This window comes from Sphaeramia orbicularis, chromosome 21 (genome assembly GCF_902148855.1).
Source record: "Sphaeramia orbicularis chromosome 21, fSphaOr1.1, whole genome shotgun sequence".
In the NCBI taxonomy this organism is placed as follows: Eukaryota; Metazoa; Chordata; class Actinopteri; order Kurtiformes; family Apogonidae; genus Sphaeramia; species Sphaeramia orbicularis.
The window spans coordinates 15,338,991-15,366,115 of record NC_043977.1 but is presented as its reverse complement, the minus strand read 5'-3'; the positions used below and the strand labels follow the sequence as shown (position 1 = coordinate 15,366,115).

The window sequence follows — 27,125 nt, the reverse complement described above, 5'->3', positions numbered from 1 at the left end:
CAGTGCCAATCTGAGTCTCTCCAACAACCACCACTCAACTATCAGTAGGCACTTCTCCCTGCATTTATATTAACATTTACATTTTAGCACTTGAGTTTGTTTCATTTTCAAGAGTACTTCTTCCATTGTGACTGCTACTATTCAACTGGCTCTTTTATTCTGTGACGATGCAGGCTCCATCAGCATCCTGCATCAGCTGAGTTCCCCTACCTGGACACGGGGGTGACATAGTTCCCTGGGAAGACACCGGAGGCAGCGGTCCTTAGCGAGGTGCCTTTGAACCATCCGTCTTGACACTTTTCTGTGACGCGATACATTTCACCTTTCCGAAGTTCAAGCTCATCCGCCTTCTGGGGCTTGTATGCGTACAGAGCCAGGTATCTGAGGGCAGACAGTAACAGAAAAATATCCAACAAATGTTCACCAGAAGTAGTAAAACCACACAAATAATGATCCTGCTTTATAAAAAATGTTGTTATTTTCCCTCTACAACTGGAAGTGTTCTGGTTGTTTAAAGTGCACAGTGCAGAGGATCAAAGTATAAAAGCCCACGTACTGTTGATGCTCCAACAACTCTTTTATTAGACCCTCAAACAATGTTTTGATCTACAGCAGGGATCTTTGTCAAGACAGGGAGAGAAACAGTGCAGCTTTGTCCTCCCACCATATACAAACAATTTCCCCAAAGTGTTTTGTGTCAATTTCTCTTAAAAAAAATAAGGATGTGACAGAGGAGACGATATCTACTGCATATATTACAGTAAACTATCTCAGATAACATCAAAACAAGAGAAAGTTCTGCTTCTTTAAAACTGTAGGAACTAAAATTAGGGTAAAAAAAAACACCTAAATTTGTAAATATTCATCTTTGTTTTTGCAGCTTTCTCCTCTCCATCTAAAATCAAAGACTAAACAGAAATATATATAATTTGCTGGTGTTTAAAATGTGTTTTAGTTTAATTGTAATTCATCAATTGTTGACAATCCGTGTTAAATCCCATTATCAGGGTGGTAGCTCTGGTTTTATTCCAAAACACGGTCATGATTGATCCAACTAGGGGTTCTAGCTGTCAAAAAAGAGCTATATGTAGGTTAATTCTCCTTGACCATGATACTGATGAACATCTGGAGTTTGTCCCAGAATGTCTTCACTGCCCCTAATGTGCTACGTGCTAATGCTAATTGCTAATACTAGGTACTGTGTGGATTAAGATGGTTAAAATGAGCTTAACCTTTAACCTTAACCTTTGACCTTTAAACCATACAATAATCAGTGCAATAAACAGCATCCATATCCAACCTGTGGCATGATCAGCATGTGCACAGCAACATGTATATATCTTTTTTTGATTTTTGATTTGTCTTTATTTTTGATTTTTCACTTCTTTTGCTCTTATGTGCTTTTGTACTTTGCTGCTGTAAACCTGGAAATTTCCCCTTGTGGGACTAATAAAGGCATATCTTATCTTATCTTATCTTATCTTATCTTATCTTACCTGACATGATAGTGTTTTATGCACATGTGAAAAAGAGAATCCATATTTCCAAGCTACCACAGACTGGAGCATCAAACTCTGACTGAATCTGCTCAGCGGTCAACGTTTACAGCTGTCAATCATATATTTAACCCCCTCCCTATTTGAAAACACCTGTGAATCCTGTGGCATGGTTTTTCTACAGTCTAAAAACCACAGATGTGATAGAATTTCTGTGTTTTCTCAGACCACTTTAATTGTAATACGTTGGCAGGTAATTATGGAATTTTAAGACAACAACGTCAACAGCCTCAAGTTAAAACAACTTAGATTTTTGGTATTAGAATTATTTTGAGAACAAGACAAACTAATGTCTTTTTAGAAAACAATAAACCCCAAACAGCTGGTGAAAAACAATACCATAATTGAAATTTAAGTGACGCTACTGCTATATTCTGTCGCTGCCAGTGATTTTATTGTTCTATTGAAATTCTAACGGAAAGGTCAAGTGATTTCTCAGCTGGAACAAGAGGATAACTCAATGATTTTTTTTTTTTTTCCCTTTCCCAAATGGTATGGTTAGCAGTGAAACGCCGCCTAATCAATACGTCCTTGTTTAGCGGCCGACGTACTGCTGTAATGATACATGTAGCATTTAGCGCCTTAACCTACAATGTTTATGTACCAAGTGTTTGTGTTGTGTTTTGTGTGTTAGCATATAAATGAGTTTCTGATCCTGTTGTTGGGAGACGTCCGTAGAATGTGGTACCAGACTCCGACACAAGACGATAAGACCACAGAGTAAACAAGCCCTATATGCGCTGCCTCTCCGTTGCCATGGTAACAGATGTGGGGACCATCTCCCGTCTCCCCATGGCAACAGGAATAGTTGCCAGGTCAAGATGGAATCGTCCAACCTCATCAGTAGGACAAACCCACTCAGGACGTGTGTGTGTGTGTGTGTGTGTGTATGTGTGTGTGAGAGAGAACACCTTGCACTACTTGGAAGGTGATATTATTAAAGCTGACAATGTTGCTGTATTTGTCTCATATCCTGCAGGCAAGACACCAGTTAATAGTAAATAGCGCACTCACCCTGACACATGTTGTGCTATACCTGTGGGGACTTCAGCGTGATGAATCTCAAGGCCCGTCACCCTGACCCTAAACCTAATCCGAGCCTAAATCCTCAACATGCATTAACCCTGAACCGACCGTCTCTAAGGATGAGAACTGACCCAACGTCCTCACTTCCCAATACTGCCCTAATTTTCAAGGTCTACCCCTTCCAACACAAGTACCAAACACCTTGAAGGTACCTGTGTCTTTCTGGCATTTAGCTAGTAGATTAATTACCAGGTAAATTATAGAACATTCTTGCTCAGCATTGGCACCGCACCGGCCATCTGGAAGTGACTTGTGTTGTTATATTTCTGCAAGAATTTAATTGTGTTTGCATGTATCAGGTGGTCTTGATCTATTTAAGAAATAATCAGCCTGTGAAATCAGTTAATAACAGAGTGACCAGCTGTATACTACAATGTTCATTCATAAACACTGGGTCACAGCACCACAAGTTTATCGTTTGTGGAGTGGATATGATCTCAATTAAGAGGAAATATTTTCCAGAGCATGTAATATTCATGTATACCAAATCCATATGAAGACAATAGAATATCATAATTATTGATTTGAAAAGTTAAATCTATAGAAAATGAAAGAAAAAAATTCTTCACAAGCTGGCTATTTCATGTTGAGACCTATTTTTGGTTATGTAGGGAAAAAAAATAAATCTTTTTTTTAGATTAGTGACAAAATAATCTTAAATTCCAATGAAGCCATGCTTAAGCAGAGGGTTAAATGCTTACTTTCAGAAATTTCCATTGGTTTAGCTCATTTGATTAATTAGTGATTTAAAAAAAACATGTTTTTTGAGAAAAGTGGAATTCCCTACATAACCGGCACCATCTGATATTAAAATGCTTAAAAAAGCCATTCATACCAATTTTTCAGACAAAATGATTTTTATAATGATAAAAGGGTGCATAAAAGGTCATAAAACTATATTGAAAATAGAAATATATGATTGAGATTTCAAATTATAGAAATGATAAATTATGTTATTATTCATTCTTGGGGAACTTTCCGTGGGACTGAATTTAGTTCATATAAAAAAGTTCTGTAATTTTCTTAAAAATCCTTTCTTGGCAAACATTTTAATGGATTTAGAAACTTAAGATGTTATACTATTGAACTCCAAAAAGTTTAAAAACATTATCTCAATTCTAATTTTTTGATTTAAAGTCAATAGGCGTGTGACTTGACCCATTTGTAAAGCACAGTATAAAGTGCCTCACAAGTTTCCTGATAAAGTACAAAACACTTAAACACAGCAAAAGATGGGAATAGAATATAATAAGTGGGTTGCAGTGAATTGAATTTTGGTCACCATTGGAAAAACCTACAAGAAAGAACAACATGTTAACAATATTACATTCTTGTATTATTTCGAAAACTTCTTATAACTTGGAATCTAGATCTCTATGAAAGGCTGAATATATTCAGATAATATCCTTGACCACCTCATCTCCACCTGAATGGATCACTTTGGAGTGATTTATAAAGTCACCTATTTATAACACGTATAAAAAAAAGTTAAAATTGGATATGGACAAAAATATTGAGGCACATACCCATGACATCTACAGCTGATTTCAAAGATTACTATGATAAAAAAGTTCACATTAGTTGCTGTCATGATAAATGTCCAATCAATATATCTTTGTTTTTCAGTTTGTAGGCTGACAAGACAGTTACTTGTGGTTTAAAATGATTATTTATGGGAATAATATGACATAAAATTCAAAAATCTAAAGGCACAACATGTACAACAATTATAATGATAAAAACATTGAGTGAAACTAAGCTAAAAGTAATTCCGAAGCATTTTGTTGGAGTTGTAGGAGGAGAATGGGAAATAAAATATTTATTTCATTTAATCAATCAGGAAGCTGCAGCTGATCCAGAATGCTGTTACCAGAGCCCTTACAAACACCAGGAAACTAGACCATATCCCATCGGTCCTCAAATCACTAAACTGGCTTCCTGTGCATCAAAGGATAGATTTTAAAATCCTGCTGCTAGTTTATAAAGCACTAAATGGTCTTGGATCAAAATATATGCAGGATTTATTAGTTCCCTATGAAGCATCCAGGCCCCTCAGGTCATCTGGGACAGGTCTATTGTGTGTTCCCAGATCCAGAACCAAACAAAGTGAAGCTGCATTCAGTTACTCTGCTCCTCGCCTGTGGAATAAACTTCCTGAATACCTGATGAATATGTGAGATCTGCTCAAACTGTCAGTTCATTCAAATCAGGGCTGAAAATACTATTGTTTACTGTGGCTTTCTCATAAATTCTTCATCTTTGTTTTTTAAAGCCCTTTATTCCATAATACCTTGTTCTGTTTCAATAGTTGCTTTTCCATTGGACATCTGTGCAAAACTTTATAGATATTTACTAAATGTCGAAAAAAACGAAGTGCCTAATGTCAGTTTTTCCACTAAATCACAAATATGCTGATTATTTTTATTTATTATCGCGAGATGACACGAGAAGTCATTCCATAAACATGATGACGAAAGTAAATATCACGTTGATTTACAGATATATTCATTATTATTATATATTACTCCTCTATCCCGTAGTAAATTGAAAAATGATTCAGTTTTCTGGTGTGTCCACACATATCGCGACATGTTTCTTTAAAAACTCCTCTTCTTCACTCATTGTAACATCCGTCAACATCCGTTTTTTTTTTTTTCATGTGACTCTGGTTGCAGAAAAAGGTCTTTCCATTGCAGTTTCGCGTCATATACCAATTGCTCTACGCCCAAAAAAGTACCTCTTGCCAGTGCAAAAACTTTTCATCGAAAAATGAGAGGTTTGGCAAAATTGTTGTTTTTCCATTAGGTAAATTTTTATGCGTACGTTATATTTGCGCAACTTGAGGGTCAATGAAAAAGCACCTAATGACTGTAATGTCTTTTATCTTTAAATGCTCTTATTATCCTTGTATTTTTTTTTTAATTTATTTTGTGATAATTCTATGATTTCAATGTAATTTTCCTTGACTTAATGTATTTCCATACTTTTGTAAAGCACCTTCAATTGCCTTGTGTATGAATGGTCCTGTACAAACATCCCTTTCTTTGCCTTGATAAACATTACAATGCAAATTATCTAATGACATTTCTCATTATCATTCTGTAACCCAGCCCGTTAGTAAAAAAAAACATCATAATTCATTGTGTCCTGGTATTTTTTTTCCTATATACACTACAAACAAACAGTTAAGGATATTTCTCCTTTTTTGTCATTTTTTTGGTCATTTTTGCCATTTGTAAATAAAACTATGTCTGGTCATTAAAAAAATGTATTTCAATTTAATTCAATTCACACACTAAAAAGTAAAAAGCACTGTGCAAGAATCTCAACTGAAAAAAATAGCTCAAAAATTAAAAATATCCTTAACTTTTTGTTTGTAGTGTAGATTATATTTTGTCATAATTTACACGTTTATCTATTCAAGATATTATAAGGCGGTGTGGAAATGGTGGTAAAAATAACCAGAAATATTCATTTAAGCAAAAACTGACTCTTCCTGATTTAGAGATCAGCCCTATTGAATTCCCTCGTTGCAGTTTGCAATTTTCGTTGCTTAGTCCCTGGAAAGTAAGTTTAATTTGCACTATCGTAAATTACACTATGTCACCTCACACTATGTTTAGATGCACCTTGATCCAAAAGAAAAATCATCTCCTAAAAAGATGTTGACAAGACCATATGAAAGTTTTTCATTGGAGGCAGACATTCACTGTATGAACTCAGCCTTCACTTTTTATTCTTTCAATCACCTTCTGCAAAAACTCAGTTTTTTCAAATTTGCTCATATGCAAAAACCTGTTGATATCCTCCTTCATGTTTAACAGTAGGGTTATCTCATGTGCTGTGGCCTTTTCATTAGATTCATCCGTCTTTATCACAGAGGATCTTTGTCTTTACCCCATCTGACCAGAGTCACAACCTGCCATCGAAAGAATCTTCATAAAACAAGAATAATATCAGAATACCCCTTTTAGCTTTGTAATATGGACTATCTAAACGCAATATACCAGTGTTTTTCAACCACGTGGGGTCACCTGGAATTCAAATGGGGTCGCCTGAAATTTCTAGTAATTGATAAAAAAAACAAAACAAAACAATAAAAAATGTATGGTGAGTTGAGAGAGACAACCCGAATACATAAAAGACATGACAAACTGTGAGGCTGAAACTGAAGCACTGTGGTACTGTTTATCTGTCAAATGTTCATTGTGGTCAGTTTCAGATGCTGCAGCTCTTTCATAATTCATAGTTGGAGTTCTTGTTTGTTCAGCATTAATTGTCAGCCTTGTAAATCCAAGCTGGACTGACTGTCCTGACCTGACCAAGGAAAATAAAATTCTCACTTTGTGCAGTAATCTACATCTGGCTTTTCTGCTTCTGTCCATAATAATATACATTATACAGACTAAATGAGGTCTAAAATTAACATTTATTTGCAACATAGTATAGCAAACTATTACATGATCAAAAACAAATACATTTTAGCAGAAAAAAAAAAAAAAAAAAGTCTCCGTTTTGAATGTTTGGGGTCTCCAGAAATTTAGGATGTTAAAATGAGGTCACGAGCCAAAATAGGTTGGGAACCACTGGCTTATACTATTACCTTGACACTTTCGAATTCAGAACTATGGTGGAATATCATTGTCATTGTACTAACGTGTATTAACTGTCTGATATCTGTGATGTGCATCAGAATAAAACATTATAGTACATTTGGAAAGATCGTTTTATATAGGATGGATGAAACTGTTTTTCTGCAGGGCATTTTTGTAGCTTAGAGGTTTAAAATGCCACGAACAAGGAATCCTTGTCGCTCTACTCACTGATTTCCTGTCTACTACTCAAGGTGAAGGTGATGTTAGACACGATTTTAATCTTATGAAAAGGAAGGAAGTGATCTGAAGACTAAACTTATGTGTGTAACATCTCAACTGAGAGAACAATGTGTGTGGGCCTCTCTTTTTAAGGGGAATTTAATCCTTGACCAGTGGAGGAGTGACTGTGGCTGCAGAGGTGGTGGAACATGGCCAGTATCTCTGGGCACAAAAGAGGAGGAGGTGGGTCCTGAAATCACGGTTATATTTCAGGGACGGAGAAAGCAGAATGGGCAGATGGAAGGAGGGATGAATCCAGGTTGCAGGTGGGTGAGCTGACAGCACCCTGAGGCATACTCACATGTTGAGCGGCAGCTGCACCTTGGCGTGGGCCAGCAGCTCAGAGGTTATGGACGCCACTTTGGGGGGCACCAAAACCCCTGCCGAGGAGGGAGAGGGACCAGGGGAGACGCATCCTGAAGGCAGAAAAGGAAAACACATGCAAAATGAGTGGCTTCCATCAAAAACACAGGTGTCAAACATGCGGCCCGGGGGCCAAATCCGGCCTGCCAAAAGGTCCAGTCCGGCCATGGGATGAATTTGTGAAATGCAAAAATTACACCAAGATATTAACAATCCTTTTAGTTCAGGTTCCACATTCAGAACAATTCAATCTCCAGTGGGTGGGACCAGTAAAATACAATCATAATAACATGTAAATAATGACAACTCCAAATTTTTCTCTTTGTAAATGTAAATATTTTCATGTATTTACACTAAAACAAAGTATACAGGGTGGGGAAGCAAAATTTACAATATTTTGAGGCAGGGATTGAAAGACAGTGTATGACCAATTAGTTTATTGAAAGTCAGGAGAATTTATTTCCCACAAGAAAATTGACATAAGAGAAATTTTTTTTATTCTGTGTTCTCATTCTTTCTCAATAACTGCCTTCACACACTTCCTGAAACTTGCGCAAGTGTTCCTCAAATATTCGGGTGACAACTTCTCCCATTCTTCTTTAATAGTATCTTCCAGACTTTCTCGTAATAGTTTTGCTCATAGTCATTCTCTTCTTTCCATTATAAACAGTCTTTATGGACACTCCAACTATTTTTGAAATCTCCTTTGGTGTGACGAGTGCATTCAGCAAAACACACACTCTTTGACGTTTGCTTTCCTGATTACTCATATGGGCAAAAGTTTCTGAAAAGGTATGGATAATAGTGTTAGGTATGATTATGACATCAGTATATGTTTGGTTTCAAAACAATTGACGTAGTGCCTGCTGAGAAAAAACAACTAAATGTTCATTGTAAATTTTGCTTCCCCACCCTGTAATTTCGCAAAATGTGAATAACCTGAACTAATATGAACAACCTGAAATGTCTTAAGAGAAGTAAGTACAGTTTTAACAAGAAAAGCACTCGGAAAGTGCAGACCTCTGCCAAGACAGCTCTGCCTCCCGTGCGTGTTTGTTTTTTTGTTTGTTAGCAAGATAACTCAAAAAGTTATGGACGGATTTTCATGAAATTTTCAGGAAATGTTGATACTGGCACAAGGAAGAATTGATTAAATTTTGAGTTATCTTGCTAACAAACAAACAAGCAAACACACACGCACACATGCATGCAAGCATGCACCCAAAGCAAAGCGATCACAATACCTCCTGGTGAAGGTAACAAGATTCTGTCTGTTACTAAATGTTTTGTGTATTTGTAGATCCACTGTGATCTGTAAGTTATAATAAACGTGTGGAAATGATAAACTGAGGCAGAATACTGTTAAAATTACACTTATTTTTTTCAGTTTGTTCACGTTTTTCACATTGTTTGAAAGGATAGTTTGCAGATGTAAACCATTTTATAATGTAAATGTACTTTTTTCGCTCTAAAACATAGAGAAAAGTTTGGAGTTGACATTCATATATTGTTATTATGTTATTATTTTACTGGTTCAGCCCACTTCAGATCAAATTTAGCTGAATATGGCCCCTGAACTAAAATGAGTTTCACACCCCAGATCTAAAATAAAACAGAACTTGTAATATATTAACTTTCGCAGCTTTCCAGTATGCACTCTGGCTATTATTCAGAAACAGCAAAAACACAACACCCCTGTGTAAATGCAACCAGAGGCGGTAAATGTAAGTGCAGTATGTCTCCAGTCTCCAGCTATCAAAAAGAAAAATGATTTTATTCACATGGAAGTGGCAGACCAAGTGTCTGGGGAATAAGTAAATCAAATGTGGTGACCACTGAATATTCCAGCTTGTATGTTTACTGCATATGCTTAGAGGCAAATCAATAAATCAGTCAGGCCAGTATATCAGATATTTACTGTGGACACATCACAATAGGTGGATATATTGTACAGGAAGAACAAACCTGTAGTGTATAAATACTGTATGAACAATATGTTAGACATTAAAGAAACTATGAATCTCTTCCATAGTCTTATCACTAGAGAGAACTGCCAAGTTTGTGTTATTACTTAAAGATAAACTGGCACCTATAGGGCATAAAACACTGAACTTGACTGTGATAATAGGCTTCACAAATAAAATGAATGACTTTAACTTTTTAGTTTGTTGTGTTTGTGTTGTTTTCACCACTGGACACAGCTCTAAAGAAAAAAATTGGAGTTTGATGCTGAAATGACAGCATTTCTTCTACACAGTGGAGTTTGATTATGAGGTTTATGAATGTTATTATGTGGTGTTATTATCTTTGCTAAGTTGGCTGTTTGTTGCTGTTGTTGATCGATTCCAAACAGATCTTTAGTGCAGCTGTTGACAACACAAACCATACCGAAAACGGAGGTGAATTGTGGTTGTACTGTGGCTGTTTTCTGTCTAAAAACAGAGCTAAGCTAACAGAGTTAAAATGTAAACTATCAGCTGATGCAGCAAGTGAAGATTATAAAACAGTAGTCGCTTTTCTATTGGACATATGTGCAAAACTTTACTGATATTTACTAAATGTCAAAAAAAACAGAAGTGTTAATGTCGGTTTTTCCATTAAATCACAAATGTGATGATTTGTTTATTTATTATCACGAGATGACATGAGAAGTCATTCCATAAACATGGCAACGAACATAAATATCGTGTTGATTTACAGATATATTCATTATTATTATATATTACCCCTCTATCTCGTACTAAATAAAAAAATGATTCAGTTTCCTGGTGTGCCCACACATACTGCGACATGTTTCTTTTAAAACTCTTCTTCTTTGCTTGTTGTAACGTCCATCAACATCGTTTTTTTTTTTTTTTTTTTTTATTCACATGACTCTAGTTGCAAAAAAAGGTCTTTCCATTGCAGTTTTGTGTGATATACCAGTTGTGATACGCCCGAAAAACCACCTCTTGCCAGCACAAAAACGTTTTTCCATTAGGTAAATTTTTATGCGGAAGTTATATTCGCGCAATGTGAGGGTCAATAGAAAAGTGTTATTTTGAACCACTGTCAAACTAATACACCGCACACCATAAAACAGATGTGTGTAAATAATGAGTTTTATTCTATATTCAGCGACTGATACAGTCTGTGGATACAAAGTCATTATTCGTTGATAGTTTTGGTAGATCTAAAGGTGTTCTACTACCAGTCTTCCCCCTGCTGTCGAGAGTTTGGAATATCAATACTACATAGTAGGGCTGCACGATATTGGAAAAAAAACTGATATTACGATTTTTTTAATCCTGCGATATATATTGCCATATGAAAAAATACTCAGGAGGATATAATAGCTGTGTGGTGTTGACGTAAATGGTCAAACTAATTAGTCGTATTTCCTCTCGTTATGGCAGCAGGTGCAAGACACTGTCCACACAGAACATGCGTTTCAATATCATCCTTCTTGTAGACGAAATAATTCGAGAAAACTGACAGTGCTTTTGTTTTTGGCACCAAGTCTTCGTTTACGTTGATTCTCTCTGGTTTGTTGCTCATTTTCCAATGTTACCAGCTACTAACTCCAAACTGATTAAGAATGATCGTGATTGGTGGATCGCTGTGTGCAGTGTGTGTCACATATCCTTGGAATTAGATGAGAACATGTTGAGTTCATTTTCCTCCTACATTGCAGGACCTGCGATGTGACTATTGCGTACACGTACATCGCAATGACGCTGCTCAAACAACATATTGTGCAGCTCTACTAGGTCTAGTTGCCGAAAAAGGTCTTTCCTTTGCAGTTTTGCGTGATGTACCAATTGCGCTATGCCCGAAAAACCACCTCTTGACAGTGCAAAAATTTTTAATTGTTGTTTTTCCATTAGGTAAATTTTTATGCGGAAATTATATTCGACTCAATGTGAGGGTCAATGGAAAAGTGACTAGTGTTATTTTGAGCGACTGTCAAACTAATCTACAACACACCGTAATACAGATGTGTGTAAATAATGAGCTTTATTCTTTATGCAGTGACTGATACAGTCTGTGGATTCATAGTCATTATTCGTTGATAGTTTTAGTAGATTTTAAGGTGTTCTGGTACCAGACTTCCCCTGCTGTTGAGAGTTTGGAATATCAATACTACATAGAACCCCTTTAAAACATGACAGTGGAAAGTTTTAATGCAGTGTCTTTTCTCGTGATGGTGCTAATGTAAATCACCTGAACACAACCTCTGCTACAAATCGTGATGACAGAGTTCGTATTCGTGTTCACCTGGATGCGTGCTGCAGCTCTGGGGTCTGAGGAGCTGATCAGGACTGGATGGGAGATCTCCATGCTGTGTCTGTTGTTCAGCTGGGCGGCTCTCTGGCTTACAGACAGCGCTGTGAACGAATGCCGCTTCTTGGCGTTTTTCTTCCCTTCGCCTCGTCGCGGGCCGGAACCATTCCCGTTGGACGGTGACGCACTGGGGGAGGGGCCCGGAGAACACGGGCCCAGCGGGGTCGGCTCAGAGCTCGGACCTGGCGCATTTGTTGTCGTAGGTTTGTCGATTTCCATTAGCTGTTTGGCTGTTTCATTTAACTGAAAAGACAAAAGAAGTTGATCAGGGAAAGAAGAAAAAGGATAACAGCAACACTCACAAGGTGTGTGTTTGTGTGGCTGTTTCTTACTTGTTGGCAGGTTTTCAAACCTCGGAATAACAATCATCGCTTACAACAACTGGTCTAGGGAGACTCTGTGTTTACCACACACTCACTGACTCTCTTTTCTAACACCTAGATACTTGAATAAGCCACCCCAAGACAAACAAGATTATTCTTTTTGCTCCTAACTCACAGCAGTTTAGTCTTTGAGGAAATTATTTCTCTTGATGTAAAATAATTACAAGGTAATTTGTCATGCATGAAGCTACAGCAGCGTTTGCTAATGCTGCATTGGTTTACCTTACACTCACCCATAACATAATTAATTTCAAGTTTTAAGCTTGTATTCACAGTTGAATTAATAAAGTCTCCCCGATGGATGAAAAATAATACAAATAGGCGCTTAATGCTTTTAGAAATATGACTAAAGCATGCACTTTTAATCTGTTGGAGGAGATTTGTGCAATAAGCTGCATAACGCAAAAAAAATGTGATTACGTCTGTTTTTTGTTTTTATTATTTGTTTATTGCGTTTTTATCCACTGCCATTTTAATTGCATGCCAGGGCTTGGCTATTGCAGTGTTTTACTATCATCCAATATATCTAACAATCGAAGAAGCAAACATTTTAAATCATAAAGTGTATAATTAGCGGTGTGAGTTTGCCGTTTTGGTCGCAGACACGGATTTTTAATAACACTGAGGGTGTTTTAAACACACTGAAGGAAAAAAAAACACATTAAACTAATAAAGCTGTTTCTTGTTTTTCAGTTTCAGAGGTTAGAAGAGTATACCGTCTTGCCATTTAGTGTTTAAAGTGTTTCAATATTACAATGTAGCGGTCGAATTGAAAAAAAAAAAGAGGTCAGTGACTTATATATGTGCAGTTTTCCTGTGGTTGATTAATAATTCACATACTAATCCTGTAGTACAGAGTAGACACAGTTTAATATGGATGAGTGTTCTTGTTATTAGTACTTGAAAGGTAACATAAGACCTGAATCTTTCATTAATAGAGAAAAGGGACCTCCATGTTCTTAATCTAATTGAAGTCCACGTTGATGCCTAGTATACCTACTATATAGCTAACAGTTGTTGCTCCTTACTACCTGAAATATTATTTTAACCCTTTCATGCATAGTGGTCACTACAGTGGACAGTTATTCTCCAGTTGTTCTCTTGTATTTTCATGGATTTGTTGTTTTAGTTCCATATCAGCCAACACAGTGGACGCTTATGCACCATCCTATACACTGTAATTCATCCCATTACTGTAACTTTCCTGTCTTGATAAACCTGATCTGCAGTGACATATTTGAGTATAAATCAATTGCTAATTGTTATTAGACTGTAATTAACAGTTTTTTAAAAAAAGAAAAACATGTTGTTTTTTTGCATATTATCTGAGTGTGTAATAGCTAGTATTATATGTGATGACTGTCAGGTTGTGACGTCAGCTTGGAGGTGTCTCCAGCTGGTGACTGTGAGTTGCAGCTCGTTGGTAATACTGCACACCTGGACCCGGTGTGCTGAGATTATTTAAGCTCCTCCAGTTACACTCATTCGCTCTCTGACTCTCTCCCTGACCTGACCTCCTCCCAGGTATCCACAGCTTTTGTTGGGTTATGTTTGGTTAGGTTAATTCATTTCTTTCCTTGCAACTTACAACACTTTCACACACACAATTTTCACTCATGCATATCCTACACCACTGACTTAACTGACTTCCACACCTCATATAGTTAGATCTTTAATTTGGTTCAACTGAGTTGTTTAAGATTTGTTTGATTATTCAATTTGATTAAATATTTTCAATAAAGATAATTTGTAAAGTTTAACATGGTGTTGTCTCCCCTTTCTTTGCTGTGACCTTTTGAGCCAGGTCATGACATATACAGGGTGTCCCATAAGTCTCCATACATAGGAGACATAATACATTCCATACATATATGGTTCTAACATGTATTTCTTTATATTTCTTCTTTATAGTTTTTCAGCAGTGGAGGACATGCACTGAAATGTGTTCCCGACAAAATGGCAGTCATATAGAGCATAATATATAAACTAGAAGCACTCGGAGAGCGCAGACCTCCGCCAAGGCTGATCAGTGGCCCCCCCCGTGGGCCCCCCCACGCCAAGGAGGTTATGTTTTTGCCAGGGTTTGTTTGTCTGTCTGTCTGTTTGTCTGTCCGTTAGTGTGCAACATAACTCAAAAAGTTATGTACAGATTTTGATGAAATTTTCTGGTCTGCGCCCCCCCCCCCCCCCCGTGGGCCCCCCCACCCCCGATCACCACCAAAATTTAATTATTTCTTCCTTATCCCATTTCCAACAAACCCTGAAAATTTCATCAAAATCTGTCCATAACTTTTTGAGTTATGTTGCACACTAACGGACAGACAAACAGACAGACAAACAAACAAACCCTGGCAAAAACATAACCTCCTTGGCGGAGGTAATAAAAATGGTTTATGTCAAGAAACGTTTATTTTTCCTATGTATGGAGACTTATGGGACACCCTGTAGTATGTTAAAATGTGAGAAAATATCAGACTAGCAGCGTTAAAAATGTTTTTATTTCGTAGTTTTCACACGGTATGTCACTTCAAAAATGAAACACATGGTGTTCAGCTGGGTGGACATTTTTGTAACCTCATGAAAAATAGGATCATAAAAAAATTTCAATCACATTGTTTTTTTTTCATGCCTAAAGAGGAATAAAAACAGTCAGAAAAAAATCTCATAATTCATGCATGAAGGGGTTAAATACATGTATCTTCGCTTCAAAAATTAAACGCATGGTGTCCAGCTGAGTGGACATTTTTGTAACTCCATGAAAAACAGGGTCGTAAAAAAATTCAATTGCATTGTTTTTTTCTTGCCTAAAGAGGGAAAAATAAATCACTCAAGAAAAAAATATTGACTAAGGTTCTCATAATTGATGCATGAAAGGTTAATTTAGTTGAAGTCTTAAAGTTTAATCACATATTAGTCAGTAGTTAATGTTTTAAGATATGAGTCCTTTGTTTCACTTAGTAAATTAAATAAATTTATCCAAATGAGACCCAGACAAATCCGGATTATTCTTGGAGCTTCCAACAAAAGAACACACTAACTACCATTCAACAAAAAAAAAAAAAAAAGCTTAAATGTGAGGATTTTTCTGTGTAAAGCTGATCAAGAGGTTAGTTCTACATTCTCATACACTGTGAAATTATCATAATACTGTATCTGTGAACTTTCTGACCTTTAGCTGTGGGAACATTGTTTGAGGGAGAAGGAATAGGGAAAGTTTTGACACTTATTGGATGCATTTGACAATTACAGACTTTTGAAGGAGTCTGTGCGAGTTATCCCCGGGCTCCTACGGCATCAGACGTTAGGGATGGTTTTGGAAGATTTTCTTCTGTGTTAATGTTTATCAAAGTTGTATATCTGTTAGAGGGATTTGTGCGCTCAGCATCAGCCTCTGGTAAGCTTGCTCAGATTTGTTCCAGGGCATCACAAAGGAGAGGACAAAGTAGTTATCACACTGCCCAATGCAAATATAACAACAGACACTTGTACTGAGCGATGCAGGCCAAATTTAATGGCACGCATCACATGCAAATATGCAGTTTTAATGTCTATGCTGGGTTAAAGCTGCAAGAAAATCTGGGGGAAATATGACAGAATCTGAGAATACACTTTCCTTCTGCATTTCCCAAAATACTAAATATAAAAGTAAATGACCTGACATTGTTTCATGCTGATATGGAAAAGCGAAGCCTATTTTCCAAGCTTCTGCAACATGGAGTAGAGCAGCAGAATTGAATATTTTTAACTCTCTCATACATATATTCTCTAATAAATGTAGGTAAGAATAAATGTATGGATGTGGGAGAAGAATATATGTGTATATGAAGAGAATATATAACATGTATGATGAAAATATGTGCATGTATGATAGAATATACAAATGAATGAAGAGAATATGTGTGTCTGAGAAGAGAAAATGTTAGTCTGAGGAGTAGCCTATATATGTATGTGAGAGGAGACTATATGTGTGTGTAAGAGGAAAATATATGAGTGTGAGTGGAGAATATATGTGTAATATATGTGTGTGAGAGGAAAATGTATGTGTGCGAGAGGAAAATACATGCATAAGACAGGAAAATATATAAATGTGAAGAGAAAATATATGTGTATGATGAGTATATGTGTATATGAGAGGAGAATATATGCTTGTGAAAGGAAAATATATGTGTGTGAAAGGAAAATAAATGAGTGTGAGAGAAAAATACCTGCATAAGACAGGAAAATATATGAATGTGAATAGAAAATATGTGTCTGAGGAGTATATGTATATATGAGAGGAGAATATATATGTGTGAGAGGAAAATACATGCATGAGACAGGAAAATATATGAATGTGAAGAGAAAATATATGTGTCTGATGAGTATATGTGTATATGAGAGAATATATGAGTGTGAGAGGAAATATATTTAAGTGTGAGAGGAAAATATATGTGTCTCAGGAGTATATATATATATATATATATATATATATATATATATATATATATATATATATATATATATATATATACATATGTACATGAGTGGAAAATATATGTGTAATATATGTGTGTGAGAGGAAAATATGTGTGTGCGAGAGCAAAATACATGCATGAGACAGGAAAATATATGATTGTGAATAGAAAATATATGTGTCTGAGAAAATATATGTGTCCGATGAGTATATGTGTATATGACAGGATAATATATGTTTGTGAAAGGAAAATATATGAGAGTGAGAGGAAAATATATGTGTCTCAGGAGTATATATGTATATGAGTGGAAAATATAAGTGTAATATATGTGCGTGAGAGCAAAATACATGCATGAGACAGGAAAATATATGAACGTGAAGAGAAAATATATGGGTCTGATGAGCATATGTGTATATGAGAGGAGAACATATGTTTGTGAAAGGAAAATATATATGAGTGTGACGAAAATATATGTGTCTGAGGAGTATATATGCATATGGATGGAGAATATATGTTTGTGAAAGGAAAATAAAATGAGTGTGAGAGGAAAATACATGTGTGCAAGAGCAATATACATGCATGAGACAGGAAAATATATGAATGTTAATAGAAAATATATGTGTCTGATGAGCATATGTGTATATGAGAGGATAGTATATGTTTGTGAAAGGAAAATATATATGAGCATGAGAGGAAAATATATGTGTCTCAGGAGTATATATGTATATGAGTGGAAAATATATGAGTGTGAGAGGAAATTACATGCATGAGAGAGGAAAATATACGAATGTGAAAAGAAAATATGTGTCTGATGACTATATGTGTATATGAGAGGAGAATATATGCTTGTGAAAGGAAAATTTATGAATGTGAGAGGAAAATATATAAGTGTGAGGAAAATATATGTGTGAGTGGAAAATCTATGTAATGTGTGAGGAGAATATATGTCTGATAATGCTGTTTTCAGGGCAGTACTGATGGTCCCTCTCTATTCAAGCGTCTCAGCCAATCAAAGCATGATTAAACCATAAACCATCTGCCATCCGTTTCCACTATACTTGAGCTCCCACATATATATTCCCCTCTCACACATACATATATATATATACATATATTTTCCTCAAACATTCTTCTCTCATATACATACATTTCCTTCTTACATACAAGTATTAGGGAATGCATGTAAGAAATTATATAAATGTGCAAAGGAGACAATATGTACATGTAGTAGGAGAATGTATTAATGTGTAAGAGAAAATATATGAATATGAGAGAAAATATATGAATGAGAGACTTAAAATGAACACTGTTGATAAAGATGGATTAAAATGTTTTTGGAATGACTGTGAGATTGCGATTTATTCTTGATAAAGTGTGAAGTGTGACCATGGCACCTGGTCAAAGATGAATACGGATGTGTTTAATAGGAATAAAAAGGCGAATGCGTCTGGAAAAGAAAATTATTCCAACTTTATGGGCAACACTGTATTTTTGTAAAAGGAGAATGTATGACTGTGAAAGAGATAGAATAAATGATGTCTTATACAGCCTTTCATATCTGAGAGAATCCAACCACTGATTAGTAATTACAGCTGTCACTCAAGCATATAACCCACCTACTTGTCATAAAACACCTGTGATTAGCTTAAACCTGTGCCAGAGGGAAGATTTTCTACAGCCAGGAAATACTGGAGGAGAGTAAATGCAGAACTATTGTTTCTCAGACCTATTGAATTACAATAAGCTGAAAGGTAATTATGGATTTTTGCCCAGCGACAATAAAAAAACCATCAAGTGCCGCAGCTTTAAAGCAAACAACACTCTTGCAGTACACAATAGTATGGCGAATACCTGTATCATCAATGCCAATGCTAAGGAAACATTAGTTTTTTGGGTCAGATCTTATAGGTCACAGTCTTATTGATTTGTTGGACGCACACCAAGAGGTCAATGTGAAACACTGCTGCACAAAGTAATACATTACCTGACAACAACAGCCTGAGCCTTCGAACAAATTTACACCGGAATCATGTCTGCTTAGTGTAACCTCAAATTTCCAAACCATCCCTAGAGGGAAAGTCAAGCATTTGTGTTCATGAGTGTGTGTGTGAGAGGCGGAATGTGTACAGGACCGACCCGTCTAGGTTCTGTGTTGGGGCTCCTGCATTTCCATATTAATAGATATGCTAATCAAAGCAAAATCATATGCTAATGAGCATGATGGATTGATGCTGCAGCTATAACTCAGTTTGCTCTCAAGAGACTGACTAGAGGACACACACAAACACGTATCCTCACGCAGAAACAAGAGGTCACCGAGGCAGTGGACGGGCGCATTGGTTTAGCATATTTTTCAACCAATTATATACCTATTAAATGGACGCTTTTACCCACGCACGAGCCTCCGCATATAGTGCATTCAGCAGTCGCCACATACATGACTGCTGTGTCAGTTTCTCTTTAACTACTACTACTGCAATAGTGGCTGGACACACTGCAGTAAAGGAGATAAGGGAGTCGACGTTCTTGATAGAGACAATTCTTCACTTGGTGCTTTTGGCTGAATGAAATCTCCAAGGTCATCTGTTATGTGTTGAGCTAACTGTACTCTCTGTACTTTGTGCCTTTTGGAAGATGAGCGCTCTCTCTGGGTAATACTAAGACTCAAAACTGATGAGCTGATATCTGCACTGCGAAAAGGGTAAGCCAGCAAGATACATGCATGCACACGCACGCACACAAGCCACGGCAGGTGTGTGCCAGCCGCTTTTCTGCTGCATCGATGGTGGGAGGCATAAAGACAGAGAAATAAAAAATAGAGATGGAGCAGGGAGACAAAAGGTGTGCTTCACATGTTACAGCGTGTGAATCCAAACTCGCCCCAGTCTTATCTCAAACTCTTCCCAAATCTGCACCGTTCACCCTCAGATGTGTTAAAAACTTTTTTACACTCGACTCAGATCTTACTTGCGCTGACCTCACCTCCATCCGAGTCCACAGCTAACCTTTCCACAGAGCTCCTCCACTTACACAACATCATTCCAACCCACTCAGTGCACCATCCAAGGTACAAATCCTGGTACAACGGACTGAAAAAAAAAAAATCTACAACAGATGCAGCTCAGTTTGATAAAACATGCCAAACTTTTATCTAGTCAACCCCAGATTTAATAAGAGTTGTTTGAAGAATACATAACAGCTTCATTGTTTTTAACATATTTGTTTTTCTACATCTTGTAAAGTGTCCTTGACTTGTTCAGAGGACATTTATGAATAAAAAGCATTATTTTTGTGATTATTTCATGATTATGTTAACCCATAAAGACCCAAACCTCCACCGGCAACCAAAGGCATCTACTGAACTAAAATGTTTAATACCTGTTGATCAACTAATCCTATCAATACATGTAAATAATTGCTGTAAAATGCAGTTTGTCATTTTTTCGTGGTCATCAGATATGACCCATTTGGACGTTCAGAGGCTCCGCAGTGAACGTGGAAACACTGTCATCTTCTAGAACACTGATTCACCAATCCAATCCAACTTCTTTTGTAAAGCACATTAAAAGAACCAGGGCGACACGGTGGTGCAGTGGTTAGCACTCGTGCCTCACAGCAAGAAGGTCCTGGGTTCGATTCCAACACCTTTGGGGGACCTTTCTGTGTGCAATTTGCATGTTCTCCCTGTGTCTGCGTGGGTTCTCTCTGGGTACTCTGGCTTCCTCCCACCATCCAAAGACATCCACTGATAAGTTAATTGGTCAATCTAAATTGCCCATAGGTGTGAATGTGAGAGTGAGTGTTCGTCTCTATATGTTCAGCCCTGCGATGAACTGGCGACTTGTCCAGGGTGTACCCCGCCTTCGCCCCTATGTAGCTGGGATAGGCTCCAAGTGACCCCCGTGACCCTAGTGAGGATAAAGCGGGTTCAGAAAATGAATGAATGAATTAAAACAACCGTAGTGGACCAAAGTGCTGTACAGAAGAATAATTAAAAACAAAATAAAAGAATAAAATACAGAATAGATCATACCAGTAAAACCTATTGAGTTTGACAAATGACAGTGGACATTCATATTGCTATCTTTGCTGAAAAAGTCGCTTTTTCTTTAGTTTTCTCCGTTTTGATATAGTAACCTTTGAATTAACTATGAGCTTTCGTGAACATCTAAATTAAATATAACAAGTGGTGCAAGGCACAACAAACCCCGCCCCTCGCTTTTATTGTAGCTTATTTTGGCATCGATCCAGCTGATGTCATCATGTCTATGCATGTGCTGATGTCAGCATATCAATTGCCTCGATATATGTGCCAAGTTTGAAGTAAACTGAAACTAAATTGATGTTTTTAATAGACATTTGAAATTTCGTCCATTATTAGTAAATGGGAGAAAAAAAAGATTTGAAAAATTCATTAAAAAATTTTAACTTTGACCTGCTTTTCCCAAAATGTAATCACATCTATCCTGGGTCACGGGCAATCTATAAACCCAATTTGATATGAATTCAACCAATAGTTTTGCTGCTACAGTGTTAAAAAAAAAACAAGAAACAAACCAAACCAAAAACAATGCCCTTTGCCTCCCTTTCAGGGGGCGGGGTAATTAATTAAATATAGGAAAACACATGACTTACAGTGAAAAATACAAAATACAGAGGATAATATCATAATAAATGGTGATAAATCACTTAAGAACGGCTGACCAGAGAATAAAATTAATTTGGAAACTGCCGCAAAAGCACCTCTAGGTCTTTATGGGTTAAGTCATATTTAGCATAAAATATTGTTTTGCCAAACTTTAGCCACACAGACACCACCTAGTATCAGCCCAATTGCTCACCTACTGTGTTTAACACCTATCTTACATATAAGCTGAATGTGTAAGATCACATAACCTTAACCCTACATGATGGGATACAGGACATTTAAAACCAAACAGACTAAAAGAAATGTTTTCTCCATGGACACTTAATCCAATTTGAACATTACCATTTCTGCGCTTCCAATAAAATGTGCAATATCAACGGCATATGTATGTAAATATGTGCAATACAATCAATTATTCCTTCATACAGCTGAATACAAAAATGTTTTTCATTTTATTTATAGATCTGTTTATGCAACTTGCTACATGTCTTATTATTATGTACTTATTGTAACTATACAATGACAATAAAAGGATATCTAATCTCATCTTAAATTAATTGATTTATTTACATATGTTACATTTCTACTGCTATCAACAACCTAATTAAATATTAATTTAATCTTTGAGCATTATGATACACACTGACCCACAATCATTGCCAAGTCATTTCCAAGATGCTGCCCTGAGGGGATGAAATTGTAGAATATTCATTCATTTATTAATAGTGATGTTTATCTGATGAAATCGCAAACATCACTGAGTGGAAGCAGAAGAGGTCCTGTGTGTTCTAAAGTAAAAACTCAAAACGATTAATCACATAGAAATACGAAGCAAAAGAAAGATGAGATTTAAAGTTCTTAATTTTACTGTTACTCGCAGTGCACTGTAATGCTATGCAAAGCTATGCAGCAATATATGCAAGTGCACAGACCTGAAAGATTACTATATAGTGTACGTGACATGGTCTGGCTATTTACAGCTTCATCTAATACTTAATATTCAATTAATCTGCCATTTGCACTGAATAAATTAATGCATTTTTCGTTTGGCTGCATATGTACACAGAACATAAATGATTTCACAGACATTATTCTCACAAACAGTAACTGAAAAAAGGGGAAAAAAAAGGAATAAGCTGAAGCCAAAGTTGTCGTTTTATTTATTTTCCTAATCCTGTATCCATCCCTTCCCATTATCCATACTGCTAACAATGCCAAAGAAATAAACTAACATAAATGAGTCTAAATCCTTAAGTATATTATATTTAAAGCATTTTGTATTATAATCCTTAGGTATTTTACATTTAAAGGCTTTTCAAAACTCAACACAGTGAAACAGTTTCAACTCATAACTATGTTCATTCATTGTTTGACTCCAAAAACTTAAGTGCACCGATATTTTATATTTCATGTGCAGACAATTCATGTTCGGTATATTTTATATGTGGTTTCCAACAGAGTTTATGGTCCATAATCACTCCTAAGAAACAGTGAGAGAAATAGGGAAAAAGACCCTCTTAATACTGCTCTATAGTTTGAAGTACCATTTAATCCACAATATAAAATTTCAGAGGAAAATGTGAATTGATTACTGTGTGGATGATACCCTCAAAGACTGAAGCAGCTGCCAGCGACCAAAAGCATCTACTGATCTAAAATATTTAATGACTTTTGAAACACTAATCTTACCATTACATTGAAATAATTGAGGTAAAACACAGCTTCTGAGCTTTTCATGGTCATCAGATACGACCCATTTGGATGTTCAAAGGCTCCACAGTGAACATGGAAACGCTGTCATTTTTTCCAATACTGATTTACCAACAAAAACAAATAATTTGGCAGATGGCGATGACTGTAGATGTTTGTTTTTATGTTCAGTTAATGATATATTTTACTGAAAAAGTCAGATTTGTTCCAGTTTTTACTGTTTTGATATAATACGCTTTGGATTTACTCTGAGCTTTTATGAACACTAATATATTAACCTGCTGTTTCAGGTTCATAAAAGCTGCTGTGAGTATGTGCTTGTGTTCCTTTTATTCAGTGGTTTTGTTTTACTATGTGTTTTAGGGTCAAAACAGGGTGGAATAACAGAAAAAGACAAAGGAGGAGTTGAGGTTTGACAGGTTTTTACTATATAACGCACTCAGAATGTACATCAATAAGAGATTTAGGATGCTTAACATGAACTTTGAAGTGGAACACACTGACCAACAACAAGGATTTGAATTTTGGCCACGTAGTTTTTGTTTTGGGGCTCTTTGGGGCCTGTTTCTTTACTGTACGCATGACAATAAACGCTTTGAATCTTGAATCTTTCAATCTTTTTGTCTAAATCAGTCTAGACCACAGGTGTCAAACATGAGGCCTGGGGGCCAAAACCAGCCCGCCAAAGGTTTCAATTCGGCCCATGGGATGAATTTGCAAAATGCAAGTTAGGGCATCAAACTCAAAAATAATATCATAATAACCTATAAATAATGACAACACCATTTTTTTTCTCTTTGATTTAGTGCAAAAAACATTAAATTTTGAAAATACTTACATTAAGAAACTATCCTTTAACAATAAAATATGAATAACCTGAACAAATATGGACAACATTACATGCAATTTTCACAATATTTTGCCTGTTACTAAATGTTTTGTGCCTCTGCAGATCTGATCTGTAATGCACATGTAGAAATGATAAGTCAAGGCATAATATTGATAAAATTGTACTTACATTTCTTAAGAAATTTCATTTTTCAGGTTATTCACATCCTTTTTGTTTTGATGGTTTGTAAATGTAAATATCAGCAGAATTGAATGTTATTTTTTGCACTAAAACAATTTGGAGTCGTCATTATTTATTGGCTATCATGCTATTATTTTACCGGTCCGGCCCACTTCAGATTAAATCGGGATGAATGGGGCCCCCGGAAGAAAATGAGTTTGACACCCCTGGTCTAGATACTTTTTGATACCTGGTTGAATTCCAAAACGCAGTTACATGGTCAAAACTCAGTAAAAACACAGTAAAAAAAAAAAAGTCAAGGAAAATCACCAAAACACTGCAAACAACAGTGAAAAAAACACAAGGAAAACAATGTAGAAAAAAGCCCAAACTGTTTATTTTTATAGTGAGTCCATCTCAATCACCACTCTGTGTTTTCCCCCCATTACACAGGCGGCGAGGGGGGGGGCTACACTGAGCATGGTCAGATGTCCATGGAAAGAACAAGGTCTATTCTATGAGTGTTTTTGAAATTGTTCTTCTTGAGCAAACGGTTGAATTTCTAGGAATATTTTAAAGAAATCCTACATTCAGAACACTCACCACAGACACGTTAGAGGTTAACAGGTTAAATATAGGAAAATACCTGATTTACACCGAAACATTCAGAGGATAATATTATAATAAATGGTGACACATCATTTAGGAAAGGTTAAATTCAGGTGGAAACCATCACAAAAATACTTCTAAGTTTTAATCAGTTAGTCACTGCAGCTTGTCAAGTTATAGTTCAGAACTTTTGTCCGCAGAGGCGAGCAGCTAAAAGATCGAGTTTTTTAGGGTTAGACTTTCCAAAAACACCTGAGGCGAAATGCCTTAACTAATACAACCCAGTGAAAGCAGAGAGCTATAATTTAGTCTGCAGGGATTGAACAGAAGCACCCTCTCCAAAGTGGCGGCTGCCAATAACTTTACACACCCCCTATGTAATTTTGATGGCATCACTATCAAATAAATCCTTAACCACAGATTTATGAACATCACCCCGATTGGCAAATATTAGCACAAGTGGAGACAACAGCTGAAAGAGGTACTTCACCACTACCGAGGCAAACACACACGCACAAACACACACACACACACACAAACAAACACACACACACACACACACCAGCAGAAGTCCAGCTGGGCCCTCCTCATTAGGCTTTCCCCACAGACGTCCCACCACCACCCCCCCACTCAGAGTCACTCACACTCACACACACACACACACACACACACACACAAACACACACATACACACACACATGGTATGCCACCATTACCCCGCTGTGTCAGCGTGACAGAGAGGTCTAAATTATTGATGTATCTCTAACTAATAGGTGTGTGTCTGTGTGTTTGCGGCGGCTTTGTTCAGCCTATGGTTTAATCACCTTCACCTATGAGAGTCATTTGGTCAGATAGCTCAATTTGAGGACATGATTGGGTTTGCAAACGAAAAGAAGATGGAAAGATTGATGAGAAAGCTGTCTTGTGTTGAGTGTGAGATTTTACGATCATCTGTTCATTAAATAGGGGATGAACAAGAAAAGTAATACGGCTCATAAAAGCCAAACCAAAGCTTGTCCAGGAATTAGCCTAAATGTGTGCACTAATGAATTTCTCCAAACTACACTTCATCTTTCTTGACTTAATGGCACACACACACACACACACACACACACACACACACACACACACACACACACACACACACACACATATATATATATACACACACAGCAGTACTTCCCAGTTTGAAGAAACCTGACACCATTTAGAGCCATGAAAACAGACTAATAATACAAGAAAGTAAATATTAGGCACTTTCAGTCACTTTTAAAAGGACCAGTGTTAAAAGGCAATGTTTTCTTTTTCCAGAACAAACATGACAGTAGTCGCTTTTCCATTGACCCTCAAACTGCGCATAAATATTTACATAATGGAAAAACGACAATTTCGCCAAAAGTGTCATTTTTCGATTAAAAGTTTTTGCGCTGGCAAGAGGTGGTTTTTTGGGCGTAGCGCAAATGGTATATCATGCAAAACTGCAATGGAAAGACCTTTTTTCGCAACTAGAGTCAGGTGAATTAAATAAACGGATGTTGACGTACGTTACAACAAGCGATGAAGAAGAAGAAGAAACGTGTCGCGGTATGTGTGGAGACACCAGGAAACCCAATCTTTTTTTTTTTTTTTTTTTTAATTTAAGTACGAGATAGAGGGGTAATATATAAGACCAATGAATATATCTGTAAATCAACACCATATTTACGTTCGTCGCCATGTTTATGGAATGACTTCTCATGTCATCTCGCGATAATAAATAAACGAATCATCGCATTTGTGATTTAATGAAAAAAAACGACATTACGCACTTCTGTTTTTTCGACATTTAGTAAATATTGGTAAAGTTTTGTGCAGATGTCGAATGGAAAAGTGACTAGTGAAACAGAAGGCAAATACTTTCAGAGTTGGAGCTGTTACCCTTTTATTGAGGAAATGCCTTTAAGAAAACATCATCATTAAATACCTCAGCCAAATTAAGTGCTATCAGTTCAATCTGTGTCTCAGGGGCTACTTTAAGGTTGGTTTTGTGTTCACACAAATTTGCAAGTACTCAGAAATAGACCATTTTTTATCACAGCCTGATGTGGAACAGCAGCATGTGAAGTTCATG

The 27,125-nt window shown here is 36.5% G+C and overlaps 1 protein-coding gene across 1 annotated transcript in view; it reads right to left on the bottom strand.

Moving 5' to 3' along the window:
• The window catches only part of LOC115412945 (E3 ubiquitin-protein ligase SH3RF3-like), a 237,235-nt gene that overhangs the window by 56,055 nt on the left and 154,055 nt on the right, over positions 1 to 27,125 (bottom strand). The window contains 4 exon segments of the mRNA XM_030125629.1: positions 211 to 381; positions 7,818 to 7,923; positions 7,926 to 7,932; positions 12,137 to 12,445. Of these exon segments, the coding sequence (XP_029981489.1) occupies positions 211 to 381; positions 7,818 to 7,923; positions 7,926 to 7,932; positions 12,137 to 12,445 (593 nt within the window).